The sequence below is a fragment of the Monodon monoceros genome, unplaced genomic scaffold (assembly GCF_005190385.1).
Source record: "Monodon monoceros isolate NGI ecotype Baffin Bay Population unplaced genomic scaffold, NGI_Narwhal_1 Super_Scaffold_21, whole genome shotgun sequence".
Taxonomy (NCBI): Eukaryota; Metazoa; Chordata; class Mammalia; order Artiodactyla; family Monodontidae; genus Monodon; species Monodon monoceros.
In genome coordinates this window covers 74,626,679-74,653,066 of record NW_021703778.1, presented here as the reverse complement: position 1 = coordinate 74,653,066, position 26,388 = coordinate 74,626,679, and the positions used below count along the sequence as shown (strand labels likewise).

General features: G+C 37.7%; 1 protein-coding gene across 2 annotated transcripts in view; it reads right to left on the bottom strand.

The window, feature by feature from the left end:
* The window catches only part of ARIH1 (ariadne RBR E3 ubiquitin protein ligase 1), a 113,787-nt gene that overhangs the window by 42,628 nt on the left and 44,771 nt on the right, over window positions 1-26,388 (bottom strand). For both annotated transcript variants that reach the window (XM_029236557.1, XM_029236558.1), the window contains exon 3: window positions 10,094-10,238. In XM_029236557.1, coding sequence (XP_029092390.1) covers window positions 10,094-10,238 — 145 coding nt within the window. The remainder of the gene's footprint in view (window positions 1-10,093; window positions 10,239-26,388) is intronic.

Below are 26,388 nucleotides of genomic sequence, written 5' to 3'. Positions count from 1 at the left end.
GGACTTTGAAAATACATTATCAGGAGAATCACTATATATAGTGACTCAATAAGGCTCTACTAGGTCACATTTCTCGCAGTGGCCAAAATGTCCAATTTGACATGACTAGATGGGTTCCTAAAATGAACTTCTAGGTGGTGAAATCTATACATGCAAATTCATTGAACACAAAACACCTAATTAATGAGATGCATCTGCAGTAGATATTTATAATTTTTAGGAAAGGCACAAAACAAGTTTGTACCAATAAGCATATGAAAAGATGCTCAATATCCTTAGTCATCAGGGAAATGTAAATCAAAGCCACAGTGAGACATCACTTCACACCCACTAGGACAGCTATAATCAAAAAGACATAATAAAAGCGTTGACAAGCATGTAGAGAAATCAGAACTTTCATACACTGCTGGTGGGAATATAAAATGCTACAGAACTTTGGAAAACACTGGCATTTTCTCAAAAAATTAAACAGAGGGCTTCCCTGGTGGCGCAGTGGTTGAGAGTCCGCCTGCCGATGAAGGGGACACGGGTTCGTGCCCCGGTCCGGGAAGATCCCACATGCCACGGAGCAGCTAGGCCCATGAGCCATGGCCGCTGAGCCTGCGCGTCCGGAGCCTGTGCTCCGCAACAGGAGAGGCCACAACAGTGAGGCCCGCGTACCGCAAAAAAAAAATAAAAAATTAAATATATCATATGATCCAGCAACTCCACTCCTAGGTATATACCCAACAGAAATGAAAACATACATCCCACATAAAAACTTGTACACAAATGTTCACAGCAGCATTATCAACAATAACCCAAAAGTGAAAACAACTCGAATGTCCATCAACTGACAAAATGTGAAATATCAATAATAACAGAACATAATTCAGCCATAAAAGGGAGCAAAGTATTGATACATACTATAATGTGGACGAACCTTGAAAACACGCTAAGTGAAATAAGCCAATCAGAAGAGCACATACTGTTTGATTCCACTTATATGAAATGTCCATAATATGTAAATTCATAGAGAAAGAAAGTAGATTTGTGGTTGCTCAGGGCTGGGAAGCTTAGGAAGGAATGAGAAGTGACTGTAAAAGGAACAGGTCTTTGGGGGGTTACTAAAATGTTCCAAAATTAATTGTGGTAATGGCTGAACAACTCTGTGACTGAAGACCACTTTAAATAGGCAAGTTGTATGGTATGTGAATTCATCTTAATAAAGCTGTTATTTTATTTTTATTTTTTGGCCACGCCACGCGGCTTGTGGGATTCTTAGTTCCCCAACCAGGGACTGAACCCAGCCCACGGCAGTGAAAGCACCAAGTCCTAACCACTGGACCGCCAGGGAGCTCCCAAAGCTGTTATTTTTCAAATGTGACACAAATACAGCACTTAATGGAGCTGCATGGAACATGGCTAACCTAGAAAATAAAATGCTATGGAAACCAAAATATTTACTCAGAATAATAGTAACATTTGAATAATAGTAACATTTTGGTCTAATCTTATACTACTTATATGATTTGAAATACTATCTGTTTGACGGCTGGTTAAATGAAGGATACTACTATCTTCTATAATGGGATATTAAAAGCAGGTACTTTAAATAATATAAGAGAGTCTAGAGGACTGTATTTTCAAAAGACAAATAATGGTTATCATACTTTATTTTTTAATTCTTTTTTTTTTTTTTTTTTTTTGGCTGTGTTGGGTCTTCGCTGCTGTGCGCGGGCTTTCTCTAGTTGCAGTGAGCAGGGGCTACTCTTCACTGCAGTATGCGGGCTTCTCCTTGTGGAGCCTTCTCTTGTTGCAGAGCACAGGCTTCAGTAGTTAAAGAACACAGGCTCAGTAGTTGTGGCTCATGGGCTCTAGAGCGCAGGCTCAGTAGCTGTGGTACACGCTTAGTTGCTCCGCAGCATGTGGGATCTTCCCGGACCAGGGCTTAAACCCGTGTCCCCTGCATTGGCAGGCATATTCTTAACCACTGTGCCACCAGGGAAGTCCAATGGTTATCATATTTTAGTTTAAGAATATTTTACAATATTTACTACCAATTTTTTTTTTTTTTTTTTTGCGGTACACGGGCTTCTTACTGTTGTGGCCTCTCCTGTTGCGGAGCACAGGCTCCGGACGTGCAGGCTCAGCGGCCATGGCTCACAGGCCCAGCCGCTCCGCGGCATGTGGGATCCTCCCGGACCGGGACGAGAACCCGCGTCCCCTGCATCGGTAGGCAGATTCTCAACCAATGCACCACCAGGGAAGCCCTACCAAATTATTTTTAAATGAGTAAGTAATACAGGCTGATGTTAAAGACAATTATTTAACAATATGAGTTTACGTTGGAAAAATAAGTCTCCCTCATCCCCATCCTTCTCTACCTTGTCCTCTACCGCTCTACCCAGAAGTAATCACTATTTCCAATATCTTACATATTATATTCTTCCAGAGATGTTCTAATGTACACAGGTACACACACGGTAAAAGTACCACAAACTTTCTTCTGCATCTTGGTTTTCTTTATTATTATTATTACCTTTGTGATTGTGAATGTGTATCAGAAAAAATTTGTACAAGTGAAATAGTAACAGTATAAATTTAGAATTTGATTATTACAAAGCTTTGTTCATAGGGGCTGCTGCAATTTATACTATAGAAGAGAACCTTAGTGGGAATATGACCCTGGTGACCCTTGCTGACCCACGTCAAAACCTTGGTGACCCATGTCAAAACAGTGTATTATCCAACTCCTTGATCTCTGCCAATCTAACAGGTGAAAATGAAGTAACTACCATTAGTTTTCATTTTAATTTCTTTTTATGAGTGAAGTTTAAACATATGAAAAAAGATTTAAGGCTGTATATTTCTTTTTCTGTGAAATTTCTTCTCCTATTTTGCCCATTTTTCCTCTGAGCTTTTTTCCTAAATCATTTACTGGGGTGTTTTACTTATGTAGAAAATTGGCTGTTTATAAGTGTGGAAAATATTTTCTCCCAGTTTCAATGTTTACATTTTGCTGCTATGCAGAAGCTCTGTATTCATATGAGGCAAAATGTATTAGTTTTAGAATCTATGGCTTCTAAATTAATTTAGATATAAGCAGTTAGGTAAGAATCGAAGTTTCCAGATGGCTACCAAGTTGTTCCATCAACCATTTATTAAATAATCCACCTTATCTGAAATGCCTCCTCTATTGTATACTAAATTCTCCTCATGTATACTTGACTCTCCTGTTCCACCGCACTGCCTATTCCTTTTTTTTCGGTTGCCCCGGGTCCTAGTTGCGGCTCGCACGCTCCTTAGCTGTGGCATGCAAACGCAGCTGGGACATGCATATGGAATCTAGTTCCCTGACCAGGGATCGAACCCAGGCCCCCTGCACTGAGAGTGCAAAGCCCTATCAACTGTGCCACCAGGGAAATCACTGCACTGCCTATTCCTGAATTTGGTAGGACTAGTTCCCTCCCTACCGCCATCAATCTATTCTTTTTCTTTATTTCATTATTATTCCTCTTTCCAAATACTTGGCATTCATTTATCTCCCCTTTTCTTCATACAAATCTTCCATACTTCTTGCCAAGTTTATTCCCAGCTCTTTTATTCATTCTGTGGCTCTTATAGTGGCATTTTAAATTCTATAACATTTTCTAATTAGCTGTTATTTGAAATATGCTTACAAAATTTCTGATGTTGCTTATGATATAGATGAAAATAGTCAGGATACAATATTACAGCATATCAACTATATAAAAAATACCTGGAAAGTAGCCAGGGAAGAAAATGTTTCAGAGCCCTGAGACTGGTTTTACAGAACAAATCACAGAAAATATCAAGGTTAAAATATGGTTCTAGGGCTTCCCTGGTGGCGCAGTGGTTGAGAGTCTGCCTGCCGATGCAGGGGACACGGGTTTGTGCCCCGGTCCGGGAAGATCCCACATGCCGTGGAACGGCTGGGCCCGTGAGCCATGGCCGCTGAGCCTGCACATCCGGAGCCTGTGCTCCGCAACGGGAGAGGCCACAGCAGTGAGAGGCCCGCGTACTGCAAAAAAATAAATAAATAAAAATAAAAATATATGGTTCTATTCAGGGACTTCCCTGGTGGTCCAGTGGTAAAGAATTCACCTTACAATGCAGGGGACGTGGGTTCAATCCCTCATCGGGGAACTAAGCACACGTGCCACAACTACTGAGCTTGTGAGCCTCAACTAGAGAGCCTGCGTACCGCAAACTACAGAGCCCATGCGCGCTGGAACCCGCGCGCCACAACTACATAGCCCACACACCCTGGAGCCTGCACAACACAACTAGAGAAGAGAAAACCTGCACACCAAAACTAGAGAGAAGCCTGCGCTCTGCAACGAAAGATCCCGCATGCCACAACTAAGACCCAACACAGCTAAAAATAAATTTAAAATAAACAATAAATAAATCTTAAAAAAAATACATGGGGACTTCCCTGGTAGCGCAGTGGTTAAGAATCCATCTGCCAATGCAAGGGACATGGGTTCGATCCCTGGTCCAGGAAGATCCCACATGCCACGGAGCAACTAAGCCCATGTGCCACAACTACTGAGCCCACATGCTGCAACTACTGAAGCCCGCATGCCTAGAGCCCACGCCGCACAAAAAGAGAAGCCACCGCAATGAGAAGCCCACACACCACAATGAAGCACAGCCCCCACTCACTGCAACTAGAGAAAGCCTGCATGCAACGAAGACCCAACGGAGCCAAAAAAAATAATAAATTAATTTTTTAAAATATGGTGCTATTCAGAGATTGACAATGATTCTAACTCATTCACAAAATGAGTGAAGATAAATATTTGAGAAATCAATATTCTCATCCATTAAAAAAAAGATCTGGGGGCTTCCCTGGTGGCGCAGTGGTTGAGAGTCCACCTGCCGACGCAGGGGACGCGGGTTTGTGCCCCGGTCCGGGAAGATCCCACATGCCGCAGAGCGGCTAGGCCCGTGAGCCATGGCCGCTGAGCCTGTGCATCTGGAGCCTGTGCTCCGCAATGGGAGAGGCCACAACAGTGAGAGGCCCGCGTACCGCAAAAAAAAAAAAAAAGATCCGGGAAATCAATAAAAAGAATCTATTCTCATTACTCCCCAGTAGTGAAGGAGATCTGGCACTAACCTGTTACCAGATTACTAAAGGAGAGTGATTTTTGAAACTATAATGAGAAGGGGCATTCTGTAAAGGACAAATACAGTAGAGTCATGTATCAGAAATTCTAAAGTGTTTTACTGGTGACTTAAAAACACATACACAGGGCTTCCCTGGTGGCGCAGTGGTTAAGAATCCACCTGCCAAAGCAGGACATGGGTTCAAGCCCTGGTAGTGGAAGACCCCACATGCCGCGGAGCAACTAAGCCCGTGCACCACAACCACTGAGCCTGCACTCTAGAGCCTGCAAGCCACAACTACTGAAGCCCATGCACCTAGAGCCCGTGCTCCGCAACAGGAGAAGCCACCAAAATGAGAAGCTGCGCACCGCAACGAAGAGTAGCCCCCACTCGCCACAACCAAAGAAAAGCCCGTGTGCAGCAACAAAGACCCAACGCAGCCGAAAATAAATAAATAAAAAGAAAATGGCCTTAAAAAAAAGAAGAACACATACACATCCTCATGTGCTTTATTCGTTTTTCAAAGACTGAGAGATTAAAGGTCACAATGGTTAGTATGTGATCACTATAAGTAACACCTTTACTTCTGGGACTTCTACACCAGGGCTTATTATAAGATAAGATAAAAAGACAAAAAGAAAGCTTTCTTTCCCCTCCCTTTCCAATAACTTTTTGTTTTTTTTGATGTGGACCATTTTTTGAAGTCTTTACTGAATTTGTTACAATATTGCTTCTGTTTTATGTTTTGGCTTTTTTTTGCTGGGAGGCATGTGGGATCTTAGCTCCCGGACCAGGGCTCAAACCCGCACCCCCTGCATTGGAAGGCAAAGTCTTAACCACTGGACCACCAGGAAGTCCCCCAATAACTTTTCTAATTAAATAGATAACAAGACTAAACAAGATAAATTAAAAAAATAAATCACACACGCATGCCCAAAGATAAAGCAAAAACTAACCTGTAGTATAAAGACATATTCATTGTGCTCAAGAGTTTTGTCATCAGGCTTCCCTGGTGGCACAGCGGTTAAGAATCCGCCTGCCAATGCAGGGGACATGGGTTCAAACCCTGGTCCGGGAAGATGCCACATGCCCCGGAGCAACTAAGCCCGTGCGCCACAACTACTGAGCCTGCGCTCTAGAGCCTGCAAGCCACAACTTGAGCCCTTGAGCCACAACTTGAGCACTATTGAGCCCGTGAGCCACAACTACTGAAGGTCACACACTTAGAGCCTGTACTCTGAAACAAGAAAAGCCACCACAATGAGAAGCCCGCACAGTAGCCCCTGCTCACCGCAACTAGAGAAAGCCCGTGTGCAGCAACGAAGACCCAACACAGCCAAAAATAAAATAAGTTAACTTTTTTAAAAAAAGAGTTTTATCATCATGGATATATCAGGGTATCATCCTGTCTTAGTTCCCTTTCCTTCCTCCTCCTCTGATATATTTGTCCCCTTACTACCTTGTGTTTACCTACTTGGCTCCCTGGGTCTTTCCCTGATTCAGGGGATCAGATTATCTATTCGTTAAACTTACCCCTGTTTATATCATAAATATATGTGACCACAAATACACTAAAAATATATAAAATATTATCTACAACAAAAATTAATGGTGCTGAAGAAAAAGAACTGAAAAAATACATACTCTTAAAAGTTTCATTTATCTCCACCATTTACAGATAGCAACTAATGTCAAAGAAAAGAACATTAAGAATTATCTTTCTTCTATCAGAAGTTGCCCATATAATCTCTAAACTTAAAGTCATTTTGTTCATAAAAACTGAGCAAATAATCAGGGCACCAGTTCCCTCATCTGTAAAATGGAATGAGTTAAAAAGGAAGATAGAGCACAAAGATTCAGAAGTGCCCCAGGAATGAGGAAGCCGAGGGTGGACAATCATCACAATCTTCAACTTTGCTTTTATCTATTTAACATACCTTACTCTTAGAAAATACAAATTATTTATCTCATAAAAATAATATGGTAGCCCAAGCTATATTTCCTAGTAGAGCTAAATCTTATGCTTTGATTCAAAAGAACATTATTACAAAGTGAGTAACTGTTGCCAGGACCAGGAACCCCCTGAACTGGCCACAACACAAGGGGGCAGAGGGATGGGGGAGGAATCTCTGAACTTAAAGAGTGTTCCAAAATCTCAGGAAATTGTTTTTAAAGAAGAGACCACCCAAAATAGTTAACTCCAAAGTATTATAAACTAAGCTGTCAGAAGCATTTACTTAAAATCTGTTTTCATGTGGTACTGTAATAAAGCAAAGTTGCTTTCTAGGGGAAAGGTATCAAAGATACACAATAATAAAAGGCTAGTATCAGTGTTTGAAGAAAGTAGTGGAAACTGAAACATGGGAGTTATTTAAGTAATGTAAGTAAAGAAATCATCCATCCAATTAATAAAGCATGAATGAAGAATCTCAGGTGACATTTACTTGCAAAACTGAAGAGGTTAAAATTATCCTTCTTCATTAGCCTAAAAACTGTGAGAAAAGAAGTCCTAGTTTCACCATGATTACTTTTTCCTAACACGGTTTCCTTAACACTTTAACTTACTTTCCAACCCATGCTGCTGTTTGCTTTTCCTGTCATTTACATAGCCAAACTTCCTTTAAAAGAGTAATCTGTTTATATTTATTGCTTCCCCTTCCTTTACTACTTTCAAGTCAATAATTCTTCGGCCCATGCAGTTTGGTTTCCCATCTTACCACAATACTTAAAATATTGATAACTTTCCAGGATCATCAGTCAACTTCTTGTTGTTAATTCCAAACTCACCTTTCAATTCTTTTCTCTGAAGCTAGCACTGTTTACCATTCTTGGAACTGCATTCTCTTCCTTTGGCTTCTGTATTTCCTAGTTTACCTAACTACCACACCTTCAGAGGTTAGTTCAAATGTCAGTGTCTGTGGGAAGTTCTCCCTGATCCAAAACTGGGTTAGGTGTCTCTCCAACATGTTCCCACAGCATCATGCCCTATCAAAGCACTTACCATTTTTTCTGACTATGTCATTTTACTTATCTGCCCAGCTAACCTGTAAATTATCTAAGGCAGGCATTATGCCTTTATTCTCCGTTGTTTCTAACGCTTAGAATTGTGCCTGGTGTGTTGAATGATTGAATGAATAAATAGTGGTTTCACCATTATCAGTTACAAGTGCAAGCACAATTTACACTGCGAATATCTACTCATGATTTTCAATTCTAATTTGTTCAGACTGCCAATACCAAGGGCACTGAGGAAGTTACAGGGGTTATTTGCAAGCCGCTAGCTTCAGTACTCGAATTACATTTAAGATTTAAACTAAGGAGGAGCTGCTATAATAGAGTGCCAAGGGAAATGCCAAGGAATAAGGAAACCTTGTATAAGCTGGGACAAATTATTTGGGTCTCAGTATTACCTCACAGAAACATTTATAAACTGTAAACACTACACAAATGTCAACTATTAAAGAAAGATAAAATGGTGAAAACATGAAATAAATGTATTTTTAATAGGAGTGCTGATTGTTCTTTTTAAATACTTAAGTTAGGATTGTGATTTAAGGAGAGGGAAATGAATAAATAGTAGTTTCTGGCTGATAGAGATTTGAAAGAATATCTTATTCAATTTATTTGAAAGATTAAAAACACTGAGACCCAGCAAGATTAGATGATTTACTACCCAAAGCCAAAAAGCTAGTGTCAGAGCTGTGATCAAAACTTGAGAATTTGGAAATTCAATTAAGCATTTTACCTACTAAATTATTTTAACTCTGATTTTCCATTTCTCTAAGAGCATATAATTAACTTTCTTTTAAAACTTCTTTTCTAAGCACTTGTATGTGTAAACAAATTAATTTCCTTCAAATGGGAACCTTTAGAGCTACACATGTTAAACTCTAAGATTAACAATGAAAAACCTTCAATATGTAAAAATATATAACATAGGTGACAATGACCTGGTATACACTAATTACTAGAAAAGGCTGCTTAACTATTAGAGAATATGAACAAGGTAGTTATAATTGTTGTATAATTAAATTATTCTTAGATATCCTGAAACATCTTAAAAGGTGAATTCCAAGTAACTAAACCCCTTTTTTTTGCCACAAATGTAATTTTCCTATGGTTACTAATAACGTGCCTTCATAGGAAGACTATGTTTATTTAAGCCTAAAATTTCTTCACTAGATACCCCAAAGTTAATCATCTAAATTCAATAGGTTTTTAAGAGTGATACTTGTACTAAAGAATCTCCGTTAGAATGGATCTGTGTGAAAATCCTGAAAACCCTGAAAGCTCCCTAGTGAAATAGCATTAAAGACATTTTATAAGTGTTTTGGATATTTATTCTAAAAACTTAGTTTTAAATCTATTTTAATTTGGATGGAAAATAATTCTGTTTGCTGCCTATCTATTACACAATTCTCTCATGGTGGTAATATAAAGTGGAAAAGATTTAAGTGTGTAATGACAGCTTGGACAAGTTGCTGCTTTAAAAAGCAACTGGGGGCCTCCCCTGGTGGCGCAGTGGTTAAGAATCCTGTCAATGCAGGGGACATGGATTCGAGTTCTGGTTCGGGAAGATCCCACATGCCGCGGAGCAACTAAGCCCGTGCGCCACAACTACTGAGCCCGAGTGCCTAGAGCCCGTGCTCCGCAACAAGAGAAGCCACCGCAATGAGAAGCCCACGCACTGCAACGAAGAGTAGCCCCCGCTCACTGCAACTAGAGAAGGCCCACAAGCAGCAGCAACGAAGACCCAATGCAGACACACACACACACACACACACACAGCAAATGGGGGAGGACTGAGAGAGAACAAGCTCTTACTCTTTCTTTTCCTTTCTTTATCCTTAATATATTGATAGGTTACTGCTTTGCTACAATCCCAGACTCCCAGATCTTCCTTTATTTAAATAATGAAAAGTTGATTTACCCTCTGAAATACAGGGTCAGTGCTAGCCTTAAACTACCAGATACTCACCGAGTTAGGGTAGTTCAAGTAGCAGATCTGACAAGGCATATCCTGTGCTGATGACCTTGTATTCATCTGGCGTGTTCGAGACTTTTTACTTGGATTAATTACATGACACTCAGCAAAGAGCTTCTCCAGGTTTCCATCAAAGTACCTGCATTATTTAAACAGAAAGGATGAGAGCCCAGCAATAGCACACTGTTAGAGCTCTCCAAAAACCTGATTTTCTATAGGGAAAGTCAATGAAGTAAATTAAACCAAGACCATAACCTTTCTTGCTCAGAAGAAATAAGCTGTATGGCTACAAACTAGCATACAGAACATATGTGTATGAAAGCAGATTGAATTTTTGTTGCTATTTTGACACTGTTTAGTTTGTTTCTATCATGAGAGGTTAAGCTATTAGTAATATTAACAACACGACAATTAAAACCTAAGGATGAAAGTTGTACTATCTCTTAAGTGGGACCTTATGAAGAGTAATGGTATTTCAGAAGGCTAGGCTATATTTTATACCAATGAATTCATTTTATTAATAATTTTAGTTATACCAGTTTAAATATATTAGCAAGTAAACCACCTATAAAGCATATCTTATCCCACAAATCATTTAAAAAACGAAACTATTACATGTGTCTCATTCTACAAAAGACTTGCTTTCTAAATATTCTTTTAAAATAGTTTTTAATAGGAAAAGGGAAGAAGGAGGAAACAAAAAAATGTATCTTTAGAAGTTTTTGTATCAAATAATCTATACATTAGCTTTTTCATAAAATATGTATCTAAATATATAGAAGTAGTTCACCAATATGTCAACAGCATGGTATGGCAAGTACTAGCTACAGAGTTTCAACTGAAAATTTCTTGACAGAAGACAGTGGTAAATAGCACAATATCTACCATTAATCCAGTTAAGACATGGTCTTTGGCCTCCTGAAATATCTTAATATTCTAAATGGAAAAGCAATAGATAGAAAAACTTTCAATTTGTGAATCAATATAACCAGCAAAAATATTAACATGGAATCTGATCAATTTACTTTTTAGCTTGTTATGTCTAGGTTTAAATAACTACAATGTTCTTTATATATAAACAGGAGGTTCTCAAGTTAAAAATAATCGATACTCAAGAGACTCTCAATATTTTTAGTGGAAGTCTTGTTCAGGCTTTGTTCAAAGCATTTGCTACATCTCTGGAAAATCACTCATGAGAACAAACCACATCACTCTCCTAAGACTGATAAATATCTTTTTATAAATACTTTGACTACAGTTATGTGTCAATGAACTGGTCAAGTTATCAATCAAAATGTCAACATATTATAAAAGGGGAACTCATATGAAGTTGTCCCTGATCAAAATATAAAGAGCAGATAAATCAAATGCTCTCCTACAAAGGTTATCTCTGAAAAAAACCTAAGATGTAAGTTTTATCTGAAAAACAGAAAACGTATGAAGCTAACACTTAGTATGAATAGGTAAACCAACTAAACCCCTTGTTTTTATAAAAAATATATTCATGCTCACAAAAAAAGACAAACTCTTGGCATCTAAAACTTAACTACACAAAATTAGCAACTCCTAATACTTTGGTGAACAGACTAGACAGCATTCTATGAAAATATAGACAGACATGTGCATATTTCATGTAATCTCATATTCCAGGCTTATTACCTGCTTTCTTCACTGAACAATATGTAACATCTTTGTCATGAGCATGGGTGGGTCTACAGTATTTTTCATTGTTGCATAATATTTCCCAGCGGGTATATACTATAATTTACTTAACCAACCTTATACTGAAAGACATTTAGAGATGTTCCACATATAACAATCCTAGATTAAAATCTTGTCCAATTTGATGGGGGGAAAATAATTAGACCTAACTTGCATTTATTAGTGAAGCTGAACTTCACTAATTTTTCTGTGAAGACTTTGCTATTATTTTATGAGTTCAGTATGTAAATAGGAAGAGTAAACCCTTTGTTTTATGGATTGCTTTCTTCCCACAGCTTCTAACTTGCCTTTGAATCCTGCTTAATGGTGTTTAATTGCCACTTTTAATTTTTATGTAGGCAAATTTACGATGCGACACTGTTGTGATTTATGGATTTCATATGAAGTTTTTAAAAAGATCTCTATACCCAAAGACTATAAAAATTCATTCATGATTTAGGTCATTCCTTTAAACTGTTTCCATTAAAACTGTTGATCCACATGGAAATTATTTTTGTGTAGTAAGGGGGAAAGCAGGTATTCCATTTTATTTTAAGCCAAATGTCTAACCATTTACTTTAGGTCTCAGCTTAAACTGCACTTCCTCAAACAAATCTTCTTTGACAGCTCCTCCCCCTCCAATTAGGTAAGGTTCCCTTGTATTACATCCTCACAGTACTTTGTACTCCAGTGCAACATATCACATTCTAACTCTGTAATCGCCATTTTATGTTTTTCCTGCTAGAATGTAAACCCCATGAGGACTATTTCATTACTGAGGTAGCCCTAGTACCTAGAAGAATCTTACTATAAGCGTTCAATTTCTTTTTAAAGAAAAGAGTGACTTCTTAATGATACCTGATAATAAATCTGAATTCCTTTATTTAGGAATATTTCTTAAAGATAGCAATATATTAGAGTTTATAGTTTTTGGTCCATTATAGAAGGCAAATAGCTTTCAAATACAGCCCAGGTAAACAGAATGGGGAGTTGAAGAATCCACTCATATTGCTGATCACAGCAGGCAGGCCTAGAAATTTTTTTCATTTAAGTTCCATTTTACAGAAATGTAACATTTTAAAATTTGTTCTTTATTTTTATTTATTACTTGCTTTGTCCACCAATGACTCTGCTATGGTTTTCTGAAAGATACTGAAGTCTAATTTATTTTTACTAAACATAACTTAAAACGGGTACTAAAACCTATTTCGCCAACTTCAATAATACATTGATTGTCCTTGTATTATATGACCCTACACTTAACCCTATAGTTTTGTTTGGAACTTCCTGAAGCTTTTCCCAGTTGATTATCATTTTACATAATTTTTTCACTTATTACACTGTTTTGACATTATATAGCTTTTCTTTCAAGAATAGTAAAAACTGCTTTTTGTTTCCTAAGTTTGATAGCCCTAATTAATTAGACATAATTAAAATGTTTAATTGTATTAAAATGCTCACTTTGGCCAAAATCCTACCCACCCTACCCCCAATATTCTCTATACTGACAGCCTCCATTTTCTTCTGGTACCCGTTGTTATTGAAGTCTGTGATCAAAATAATTCTCATTTTATAATTCAAATCATTTTCAACTGACAGGTATACAAGGTTTCTTCATTCTTTAAGTTTAGTTCTGTACGGTTTAACTTAGCATTTAACTTTCTCTTTTGAAATGCCATTCAGGTAGTAATTACTTCAAGAGCTTTTAGTTATTAAGACCTACTTGATATGTACCCAGTCTTTGCTAATTTTCCTCCTTGTCTACCATCTACTAATTCCTTCTTTGTCCTTTTCTTCTCTTACGTATCTCCATTTTCCATAGTATCTGCTCTATTTCTTGCTGTTGCCAATGTGGTTTTATCTTCTGCAAGATTACTGTTTGTCCCTTTATTTTTTTTCTTAGTTCTGTCCGCTTCCTTTTCGTCTTGTTCTGTTGTTTCATCAATTTATCTTTGATCCCTTACCTCATAGAGTCTATGTTTACTTTAATCTTCTTAAAAGAACAAAGAAGGTTTTTTCAGCCTGCTAATTATGATAGTTTTCTTAAGGACTACTACTATGCTCAAGAATACAGGTGGATTCTTAACTCCCCACAGTTTGTATACCTGGTCACTATATATTTGAAAGTTCCTTCAGTTTGCTGGCTCTTACATATACCCTTGCCTGTGAAAAACAGACCAAAATGAAGAGAGACTAATTCAGTGTGAAGCACTGAGGTTCAGGTACCTTGTTTAATGAGTTAACACACATATTTCTCTCTGCTTCACTGACTTTGGTCAACAGCTGCAAAGATTATGGTAGGACACTGCTGCCCTCCTTTCCTGCAAAATTTGCCCATCCTTTTGAGAAAATCATACTGATGAAAAGAAAAACAGAATAGCAGTGTGATTTTTCCTTCAGTCCAGCCTTTCCTCGGTGGGGCAAGGGCATGATTAGAGTATCCCCACCCCATCTCTCACATGGCTTAAATTAAAGATTTTTAGAATGGCTGGGAATTCCCTGGAGGTCCAGTGGTTAGGACTCTGTGCTCTCACTGCCAGGGCCCTGGGTTCGATCCCTGATCGGGGAACTAAGATCCTGCAAGACCCAAAACCAAAAAGATTGTTAGAAGGGCGATTTGAGAGGTTCTTCAGTAGAGATTATAAATCCTCTTCTCTCTCTAAGGTTCTTTCTGTTCATTCAGTATGTTTATATAAATATAGTTAAGCAAACTGGCACTTAATCAGCCAACCTTCCAGAAAATCTAGATCTTAATTTTTCATTTTCCTTGACTATTAGACAGAAATACACCACATAACAAGAATTAAATTTCAAGGCAGGAGGAGTTACAGCTTAAAAACTGTGTCTGGTTATGGAGAGGGGAGACATGGCAGGTGGGGTATATCACTGGCTAAAGTTTCTTCTTGAATTCTGAATGACTAGCACCACTGTTTGCCATGTCAATATTTAATTTTGTCATTATGAGTTTATTTTAAAAGCCACTAGGGCTTCATACTTCATAAAAAGATCACTGTTGATGTTGTACTTATTTTCACAACAAAATCGGAAAAGCAAAACTGTTAAGCTAATTTAAAGTTATATACTGGGCTTTTCTACTGCTTATTTTTGGGTTACCAGAGTTCAATTCTCCTTATAGGTCTTTAATGCTCCCATATATTTTTATACATCACTTATCTACTACTATAAGCCTGAGAGAGAGCTAAAACACACAAACATATATATGAAAATTTATAAAAATAATTTCATATATATATATATCCACAAATAAACATGTATAGAAGTAAATGAACTTTTACTTCTAAATAACCAAATAATTTTTGTTTCACATTCTCATGTGGCATTTTATGGGTACCAGACTTCAATTTCAAAAGGCAACAAAACAGTTACAATTATTCTATACTTTATGTTCTGACAAAGCACTAAAAAAGATCTGTGACATCAACATCTCTTCTAGGAACTGCCATTTCAACCATCCTTTGCCCCATTAACCTGCTTCTAAATGGTGTAATTCTTTCCACTTTTAGAAAAGTATATTTAAGGAAAAATATCAAAGGTGCAAAGGAAAAGATTTTCATTTATATCTTAAGGATGAATAAAACTGTCATATTTATAAAAAGCAAAAATAATAATGAATGAAAACGTGTCTTAAACCAGCAAAACGGAACAAGAGAGTAGACACACCAGGAGATAAGGCTTTCTCCAGTCTTTACATATAAACATTATTTTCAGAGCTTATTCCTCATCTTCCATGGAAAGAAGCCAGTAGACCTAATACTGTATGGTAGTATATGCAAGTCATTAAGAATTACTGAAGAGTTCTTTTTCTTTTGGGGAATGAGATTAGAACTGATGATTTGAGCACTATTTTTCATTTACAACCCCCTTAAACCTTAAAATAAAACTTAAAACCTTTCAATAACTTTAACCGTGTTACTTAGATAAAAATTTAAATTTAAAAAGGGCTCCTGAAGTAGAAGGTAAACGTTAAACATATTAGAAGATTTACCACATTCTTTGTGGTTTTTAAAGGTATTCTTTCAAAAGGACTAAAATTAGAATGTAAGGTTAACTAGCAAACACATGAACCTCTACTAAGTAAAGTTCAGAATTCCAGAGAACTAGTTAACTAAGGATTTAGGGATAGAAAATCTTTTTTTCTAAGGAAGACTTTTGGTCCTCGTAAGAAAAAAAGATCTAATGAGGACATACACAAGTCTATAAAAACTTGCTTTCAAAGTTTTGGGTTTTTTATGCTAGTCTAAAAGATAAATTTAGCTCATATTTTAATATTATTATACATGGTTTATAGCTAAGTAAATGCACTGATTATGTATTTTTAAGAAAGAAATACTTTTTGAGATTCTGATAGATTTTTTTCCCCTATAGGGGAAAATGCAACCTAAAACAAAACAAAACCAAAAACCCAGCAGGACACTAAAAAAAATCTCCTGAGCTTGCTTACTGCTGAACAAAAGACCACTTGACAAAAAAGTTACTAAATACTGATAATATTACTTTCAAGTTGCAGTACAAAAATCTTATTGTATAATTTTTAAGAACCTTTCTGTGTTCTTCCATACTTTATCCTTTTGGTTCTAAGCCTTGATGAAGGCAAGTGTATTAAGAAAACTAACCACAGCAAAACAGATCTAAGATAACTCCATCTAGGCTTGAATTAGCAAAATCATAACAGAAACACAATAACTATGCCATCTTCCAAAAAGGCTCCCATTCCCATTTATTACAGAACAATTTAAATACACAAAAGCCAAAAGAAAAATAACTTGAACTCCCACATACCCACCATCCAGCTTTATCTATTATTAATATTTTGCTAATTAAGACTTTTTGGAAGAACAAGACTTCATTCTCATATGAACTTTCAAGGCAGATCTGAAACTACGCCAGACATTGTAAGAAGAAGCTAATAACTAACTATCCCCTTCATAACAGAGAAGAGAGAACTCTATACTAGAGGCCTCAGAAGACACAGATGCTCGTTTCACTGGGTATTCCAGCCACACTTAAATACGCATGTGTCATCTTCACTGGTAGTTGTCCATGTTCTTTGGCTTGATTATGATTATTCCAATTTACCAAGTTCTTCTAACCTGAAACCCCTGGCACTTCAACAACTGTACAGTACCCAAAACATTCTAACTTATTTACACATGCTCATTCTCCTCCCCTGAGGATCCAAAGCTTTTATTATTTCTCAAAAGAGACCATGGCTCTCAAGAGACCACGGCCCCCAAAACGACAAGAACCAATACTATTTTTTAAAACTATGTTCTACTTTGGGCTTCCCTGGTGGCGCAGTGGTTGATGAGAGTCCGCCTGCCGATGCAGGCGACACGGGTTCATGCCCCGGTCCGGGAGGATCCCACATGCCGCGGAGCGGCTGGGGCTGTGAGCCATGGCCGCTGAGCCTGCGCGTCCGGAGCCTGTGCTCCGCAACGGGAGAGGCCACAACAGTGAGAGGCCCGCGTACCGCAAAAAAAAAAAAAAAAAAACAAACAAACTATGTTTTACTTCAAAGAAAACAAAGACAGTGGTTTCTGTGCCCTCTGTCCAGAAACGTGCATGCAAGGGAAGTCTACACCCTCTGCTCTGCTCAGCTCAATGGTCTTTTCCTCCTGTTACACATGAACAGCACAACTCAGTAAATAAAATGAAATAAACTACTTGTGATTTATGCAATAATGGGTCTGATTCCAATTAAAGACAAAAATGATTTCTTTGAGTACAAAAAGAAATACCCTTTTATTATTCTGATAATGGTGTTTCAATAATATTTAATGGAAGCCCACAGGTTGTCAATGTTAAGAGCCTATAAACCAAAGTATGTTTAAAAATCTCGCTAGGCTAAAACCAAGAATAAGCATCAAAATATGAGACAGTATATAACTAAGATCATTTTTACATAGTTCCCTTGCAGATTAACCAACCATATGTGGGAACTGTGCTAGTTAGCGGCAATGTTAATTGCTTTGACTAACGGAAAGAGACCTACAGCTATTTGCAGTATGTCATTCTAAGTATGCAAGAGGTAGGAGGAGAATGCTTAGGGAAGTATAGAAAATAGTACCTAACTTCAGGAAGTCAAAATGACTTAACAGTAAATGTGATAAGAATTCAGGGAATAAGGAGATCCAGGGGGCATCATACAACCCAGGACAAGAACTAGAAAACTGCTAGTACTTCAGAAACCCTCCAAACATCCCTTTCTCAGTAACAAGCTCCTTTTTCCCCCAGAGATAATCACTACCCCATTTTTCTTTATAGTTTTACCACCTAAATATGCACCCTTAAAGAACTTATTTTTGCCTGTTTTTGAATTTCATATAAACAGAACCATATAGGGGATAAGTATTCTGTCGAATTTGTTTTCCTTTCACTCAATGTAACAGTTTTTAAGATTCATCTATGTAGTCACTCGTAGCTCTAGTTCATTTATATTTAATTGCTGAACAGTTATATAAATATACCACAATTGTGTATCTATCTATAGACATTTGGGTTGTTTGTAGTTTGGAGCCGGTATGGGTAACGCTGCTATGAACATCCTTATATACAACTTTCAGTTTAGACATGCATATTTCTTTCTGTTAGGTACATATATCTGTGAGTGGAATTACTGGGTCAAAGATATGCATGCAAATGCTAAGAGAAAAAAATAATTTTACATTTTGTTCTAAAATCATTTATTTTAACAACTTATCTGTAGACTCCTTTGGATTTTCAATGTAAACAATTCATATCATCTGTGAATATTAACTATTTAGCATCTGCCTTACAACCATTATACTTTATTATTATTATTTTCGGTATACTACTGGCTAGGATCTCCTTCAGTATGAAGTGAATGTTGAACATAAGTGAAGATAACAGACATCCATGTCTTGAACTCCATCTAAAAGAAATATTTTCAACATCTCAGCATGAACTATGATATCTCCTCAGATGTTTTTACAGATTAGATTAAGAAAGTTCCCTTTAATGCCCAGTTTGCTAATGGTTTCTTTTTAAAATCATGAACGATTACTAATTTTTAGCAACTGCTCCTCTGCATCTACTGAAATACTATTCTCATTAATTTGTTAACTGACCAACCATATTTAATTGTTTCAGGTTAAACCAACCTAGCATTCCTGGGATAAATCTCAGCTGGCCATGCTGGAATATTATCTTTTTTATGTATTGCTGAATTCAATTTGCAAATACTTTGTGTTTTTGTTTCCTTTTGTTTGCATCTATTTACATGATAAAACCTGTTATTTTTCTTTGGGTTTTTGTATCAAGATTGTGATAGACTTAAGAAGGTAAAGGATCCTCTTTTTCTGTTTTCTAATATAAAGTTATATACGGTTAGAGCTACTGTCTCATTAAATGTTGGTAGAAATTTCTAATATATCCATCTGGACTTGGACTTTATAGAAAATTTCACTGTATAGTTATAGCCCCATATGGGTTTTTTATTTCTTATGTAAATTTTTATGGATTGCAAATTTCTAAGAACTTATCCATTTCATGTAAAATTTCAAATTTCAACACAGTTATTCACAATATCTTATGAGGCTGGGTTTTTGCGGGTTTTTTAAAATATCTGCAGGATCCAAAGTGACATTCCTTTTCATTACTGATATTATTTGTGTTTTCTTTTCTTGGCTAATCTCATCTTTTGGCTTCTTAATCCCCTTTACTGTATGTTTCTTTTCCATTTTATTAAAGTCTGCTCTGTTATTTCTTCTTCTATTTTCTCTTAATTTATTTTGTTGCTCTTTTTCTATCTTGACACATCTAGCTCATTAACTTGAGGCTTAAGATGAATGCTTAGCTCATTATTATCCTGATACATGCAATTAACACTCATTTATACACTTTTTAGCAGAAATTAGGCTGCATTCCACAATTTGTCCCCTTAACATTCAAATAGTTGCTTAAACAACTATTAAATATTATGAATATTTGAGACTTTAATCAACACTGATAGAATTTTAAATATTGGCTTAAAAAATATAAAGGCTAGGGTACAACATAAAGCCATCTATATTAATTAAAAGGTAGCACTGTTTCTAAATACATTTTCCATGATTACACTATTCTAGCTTAGCACTTATTTTCTTTCACCTACTGAGGTATCATCCTACCATCACTTCCACTTTTGCTATTGAGAAGTCAGCTGTTCTCTAGAAGAATGTAAGTATAATATACACTTTCTATATCTATTTTTCCCTCTATATACATTACATATACACACACTTTCACACTTTTTAAAAGTAATCTTTCTTGCATCTTTATTGCTTTTATGGTTTTCTCTTTATTTTTATAGTTTCACTATGATGTTTTAAAATGTGGATTTCTTTTTACCATATTTCATAAAATCTAAAATACTTTGGGGGGCTTCCCTGGTGATGCAGTGGTTGGGAATCCGCCTGCCAATGCAGGGGACACGGGTTCGAGCTCTGGGCCAGGAGGATCCCACATGCCGTGCAGCAACTAAGCCCGTGTGCCACAGCTACTGAGCCTGCGCTCTAGAGCCCACGAGCCACAACTGAAGCCCACGTGTCTGGAGCCCATGCTCCACAACGAGAGAGGCCACCGCAATTAGAGGCCCGCGCACCGCCATGAGTAGTAGACCCCGCTCAGGGCAACTAGAGAAAGCCCACGAGCAGCAACAAAGACCCCGTGCAGCCAAAATTAACTAATTAATTAATTAAAAAAAATAAAATAATATGTTTTGGTACCAAAATTTCATGATCTTATCAGAAAGTGAAACTGGAAAAGTTTCACTTAAGTCACATTTTCAATCTTGTTGGACTGTAAGGTGCCGTCAATTGAAAGATGCATTCAGATTTCAGACAGATTTCTAAGATGTGAAAAACTACATCTTAGAATCAATGAAACAGTATTTTATTATGCACGGGAACTGTCAAGCTTCTTAGGGCAATTTTGTCTCTTACCAATCTGGAAAATTAGCCATTTTACCTTCGAATATCATCTCTGCCCCATTTTCTCCTCTTTTTCTAAACTCAAGGGAGACCTTCTTGTTCTATCTTCTATTTTCTTAACTTGTGTATTTTCCATCTTTTAGTGTGTGTGCTTAATTCTGAAGTGTTTTGATCTTCTAGTACACTAAACCTCTCTTTAGCTTTGTCCAACCTGCTGTTAAACTAATCCACTGAGTTAATTTTGCTTATTTTGTCTAATAAGTTGTTTTTTCAGATCTGTACAACAGCTCATACTTTCTAGTTCCCTTATGATAGCATACCCATTTTAGTCTATGTCTGACTAATTCTAACATGTGGAGTCCCAAATTAGTATGTTTTCATTACAAAAATAATTTGAGGAAGTAGTCTGAGGCCTTACTGTTCTTTCCCTCGAAAAGATTTACACTTGCTTCTGTGCCTGGGTACATTAAACAGCCTGGGACCATCTTAATCTAAGTTCAAGGCTTAAGGTTTTCTGGGCCACCCAGATGACCTGAATATATCTTCAGTCTTTAGAGGAGCTGGTTTACCTAATCCCCACTTTCAGTGGGCCGAGAACTCCAACTTTTTTCCCACTAACCAAAGGCCAACAAAAATCACAGCTCAGTCTCTTGGCCACCTCTTCTGGATCAGCACATACTTCTAGGACAAAGCAGGCTGCGGTGCTTGGCTCATTTGTCTAGATTTCCACATTCTCTTGGGCCTTAACACTGTAATTCCTATTTTTCTAATTCTTTGATATTCTTTTTTTTTTAATTTATGTATTCATTTATTTTCGGCTGCTTTGGGTCTTTGTTGCTGTGCGTGGGCTTTCTACTAGTTGTGGCGAGTGGGGGCTACTCTTCGTTGCTGTGCACGGGCTTCTCATTGCGGTGGCTTCTCTTGTTGTGGAGAACAGGCTCTAGGCATGCGGGCTTCAGTAGTTGTGGCACATGGGCTCAGTAGTTGTGGCTCGTGGGCTCTAGAGCGCCGGATCAGTAGTTGTAGCGCAAGGGCTGAGTTGCTCCGCGGCATGTGGAATCTTCCCAGACCAGGGCTCGAACCCATGTCCCCTGCACTGGCAGGCAGATTCTTAACCACTGCGCCACCAGGGAAGTCCATTCTTTGATCTTGATTTTTTAAAAGATGTTTCAATATTTCATCTAGCTTGTATTATTGTATTTAGTGGATGGAATAGTCCAAATTACCAGAAGTTTCCCAGTCTCCTGTATTTTCTGTCTCAGTTAAAACTCCTTCACATCTCTTACATCAACACTCTGCTTTCAATTAACTGTCACCAACCTAAGTCAAGCCAACATTTTCCTTTTATCTGTATTATTAAAATAGTCTTCCAATTCGCCTTCCTGCCTCCAATCAGCTCATACTGCTACTGTAAGATTTTTTTCTACAATAATGCTCTTGTATTACATTTCTGCGTGAAACAACTTACTCAATATGAAAGAAGTCCAAATTTATTTGCTAAGCATTCAAGGTCCTTCCTACTAAACACATCCAATCATTTCCCCTCTATTCTTCATGTACTCTAACCACTCTAAATCTCATTACCATTCAATACATGTTCCTTAAACTCCCTCCACACCAACTTATTTTCTGAACCTGAAATGCCCAGATTTCCACATTGCCCTTCCACACCCCGCCCTTCCAGGTCCAATCAAATGCCATCTCATCAATAAATTCTTTCTCACCTAAGTCAGAAATAGCCTTTTATGGAGCCAGAAGGGAAAAGCTCCACGTGCCTCTTTGTCTGCGTGGGCCAGAGAGTTCTGCATGCAGACTAGCAGGCCAAGATCTGAGCCACAGCAGCATTTTTATTTGATTTTAATAACCTTTTGTATGTGTTGAAAACCAAACCTTTTTAACAAGTTTTTTAAGCTTGTCATAAAAAACAGGCGTCTTTTACAGTGAAAAACACACAAGGGAAAAAATCATCTATTTTGATGCACCCTTTGATAATGATAAAACGCCTCACACATCACTCTCTATAGTGCACAAAATGAATGAGTTCTGGGCTAAGTAGAAAAAAAGGTCATGTTGTTTTTGTTTTCTTTTAGAATCATTACCTTCTACCATCTTTTAACCATCTGATCTCTATAGTAGAAACACTATCATAATTAACATAGTTAAGTGTGAAACTTGTCTTATTTTAATGTAAAGATACTTCCTGGGCTTCCCTGGTGGCGCAGTGGTTGAGAGTCCGCCTGCCGATGCAGGGGACGCGGGTTCGTGCCCCGGTCCAGGAGGACCCCACGTGCCGCAGAGCGGCTGGGCCCGTGGGCCATGGCTGCTGGGCCTGCGCGTCTGGAACCTGTGCTCCGCAGCAGGAGAGGCCACAGCAGTGAGGGGCCCGCACACCGGAAAAAAAAAAAAAAAGATATGCTTCCTTTTTCCTACAGGCAGTCCCTCTCCTTCCTCACAACCCTACTGTGCAGGTACTATTGTTGCTCTTGTCAATATTTTCAGAAATGTTATTTTTTTTTAAGTGAAATTCTAGCCCACACTTTGATGTCATGTGTTCCCTCTATCTTTCAAATTTCAAGGTTCCCCTTGACCCTCTCCCTTACCCCAGGAAGCCTTGGAGACCTTACCCTGGCTCTCTGGACTTTGCATACTTTAAATAATATAACTACCCTTAATTACCTGAAAAAAAAAAAAGCTTCATAATTTTCATACCTTATTATTTATTTTAATGGGTTGTTAATTTCAGTCCTGTAGTTTCATTTTGTTTAGATAGGGCTAGACAAGAAAAAAAATAAAGACAACCATATTCAGCAGTGGGAAAAAAGAGAAACAAATAACCTTTTATGTATTCCCATAAAACTTTGTATCTAAGTACCTTGGGGATAGAAACTACATATGATACATTGTTGCGTGTACCTCTTCATCACTAAACTTCTGCTCAATGTCTTACACATAACTAATAGGCAAAAACATTCTTGAAATTTATAAAGCAGCAAGATGGCAGGGAGACTAGGGACAACAGAATGGATTTAAAAAATAAAAAATAAAAGGAAGTAAGTTCACATCAGGTAACTAAAGGAAAAAACTGCTCCAAGTTCATACAGCTAGTAGGTGGTAGAGCAAAGATCCATGTTCTTAACCACTATAGTATAATAAGACAGTACATTTGCTGCTTTCCACACACTGCTCCCCAATAATACCTGAGTTGTTTAAAGAGGAAAGACCTCACTTTACAGTAGAATAGTAATGAATGCTATCACAAAAGCCAGGCATCTGACAAACCAAATTTACTTTCACATTCCAGCAGTTAACTGTGAAATGATATACTATTATTAATGTGTTTAAGGAAAGCTCCATACTATCATAATAACATACAAGGGCTAACTCTAGTACCTAATCACTAAATGGGTGTTAATGCTTCAGAATGAAAAGTGAAAAGCTATTTGTAACATAGTCTGGAAAAGACTGATAGCAGTTTTTAAGATTCTTTGATCCTACCAGTCCATTTAAAGTAGTGAGTCATCAGACACCTGTATTTCCCCTCACCTCAGACAGGCCAGTTAACTCATTAACACTCACCTTATATACTATCAACTAAAATGAGTCTTAAAATACCTGTAAGAGAAGAAATCTCAGCTGCAGGAAAGAAGATAACTGACTTTTTCCTTGTTACCAACTTTAAAGGAGCTTAATTTGGCACAGGGTGGCTGTGGTGGGGGTGTTTTGGCTCTAACTCCTGCCAAACGAAAATCTGATTTACATGCACGTAATAAGTTAAATAAAAGTTCTATTGTAGAAAACAAAACCTAGAACGGGCTGAATTTAATTAAAATATTTACTGAACACTAACTATATATATCAGGAGTTGTGTTAGGTGCTAGGAATGAAAGACTAGTGAGTTATTTTCTACACAAGGAACTCTAACAGAAGTGGTGAAATATTAAACCAAATACATATTAAAGCACAAAGGAAAGAGTAATTAACTGTCTTGAGAAATAAGAAAAGTCATCTTAGACGTAAACCTTAAGTAGGGTTTTGAAGAACAATCAGGACACAGGACAATAAGAAAGGCATGCTAGGAGAGGGCCCATGACAGTGTAATTCCAAAGGTGCTCCCTAGAGCTGTGGAGCTAACAGCCTACATTGACACACACAGAAACCCTGTGGTCAGATAAAGGAAACATTTCCAAAGTTGAGGCAACACAAAAATGAATTTGGTGACCACCTTAGAAGTTCTGTACTACTAATGTGTAGTATAAGAAATAAAGAGGGGACTTCCCTGGTGCCGCAGTGGTTAAGAATCCGCCTGCCAATGCAGGGGACCCGGGTTCGAGCCCTGGTCCAGGAAGATCCCACGTGCCGTGGAGCAACTAAGCCTGCGTGCCTCAACTACTGAAGCCCACGTGCCTAGAGCCCACACTCCACAACAAGAGAAGCTACCGCAATGAGAAGCCCGCGCACCGCAACAAAGAGTAGCCCTCGCCCTCCACAACTAGAGAAAAGCCCATGCGCAGCAACGAAGACGTAGCCAAAAATAAATTAATTTAAATAAATAAAGAGAAGATTCAGAAAGGCAGACAGAAGCTGGAATTGTCATAAAAAGAAAGAGAAAGACAACTCACTTTCTCAGTCTCTCCTGCTGGGAGGATAAATGCCTGGCAGGAGCAGGGTGATCTTTAGTTTATGTATAGTACTGAAGAAGGGTCAATGAGAAATTCATTCTACCAAAGAGGTAAGGAGATACCCAGCTTTCAAAGGCTGCAATAGCAGAAGTACTAGTCATGGTGTCTCATGCCCAATATTTGATGCTACGAGCTGTGATGCCTGTGCCCAATGACAACAGCAACAGCTCTTCCATTAGAATAGTTTGACTCTGATTTCTGGCATTTTCTTGGACTCACATACTTCGTGGCTGATTCTCAATACGTAATGTCTTTTCCACTTAACCTCTTAAAGTTTGTTTACAACTAAAAATCCTGACTGATAACACCAGAAAAGGAGACAGTTCAAGATATGACAAATGAAATAATGGAAGGAACATCCCACAAAAATTATGATGGAATCAAAGCCCAGATGGAAAGGTTGGCCTTAAAGAAGAAGGACAGATTTGTTATTGCTTCATTTCTGATTCTCCGACTTTCTCTGTTTTGCTTCACCTGTAGAAGCATGGGAAGAAACCCAGTGAATAGAGAAAATTCTATTTAATTTGTAAAACAGAAATGAAATAAATCTATAGAGTTGAAAAGCAGAAGGCTGGATAAGAAAGAAAACAGCAAAGGTCTGGAAAACGGCTACTAGAGACAAGAGACCAAAAAGTTAAAATGGCCCCTCCCCACCTGCACCAAAACGTATTTTTAAAAAGAATAAATCGCTCGGTTTTAGGATCAGGACAGATCTGTTTAAACTGTAGACTAGAAGGCCGGGGGGGCAAGTAAGAAGAATTACTGGCAAGAATCTATTTATACTTTTATTGCCCTCACTGGACCATGAATTCCTCCCTCCAGGGCTGGGACTATGGCTCACTAATGAATAAAAGAAACATTTGTATGCCTAGTATATGGAAATAAGAAAGAAGAGTAGAGAGGACTAAATTTACAATTACACTTCACAATTTTGACTAAGAATCATCTTTAAGTATGT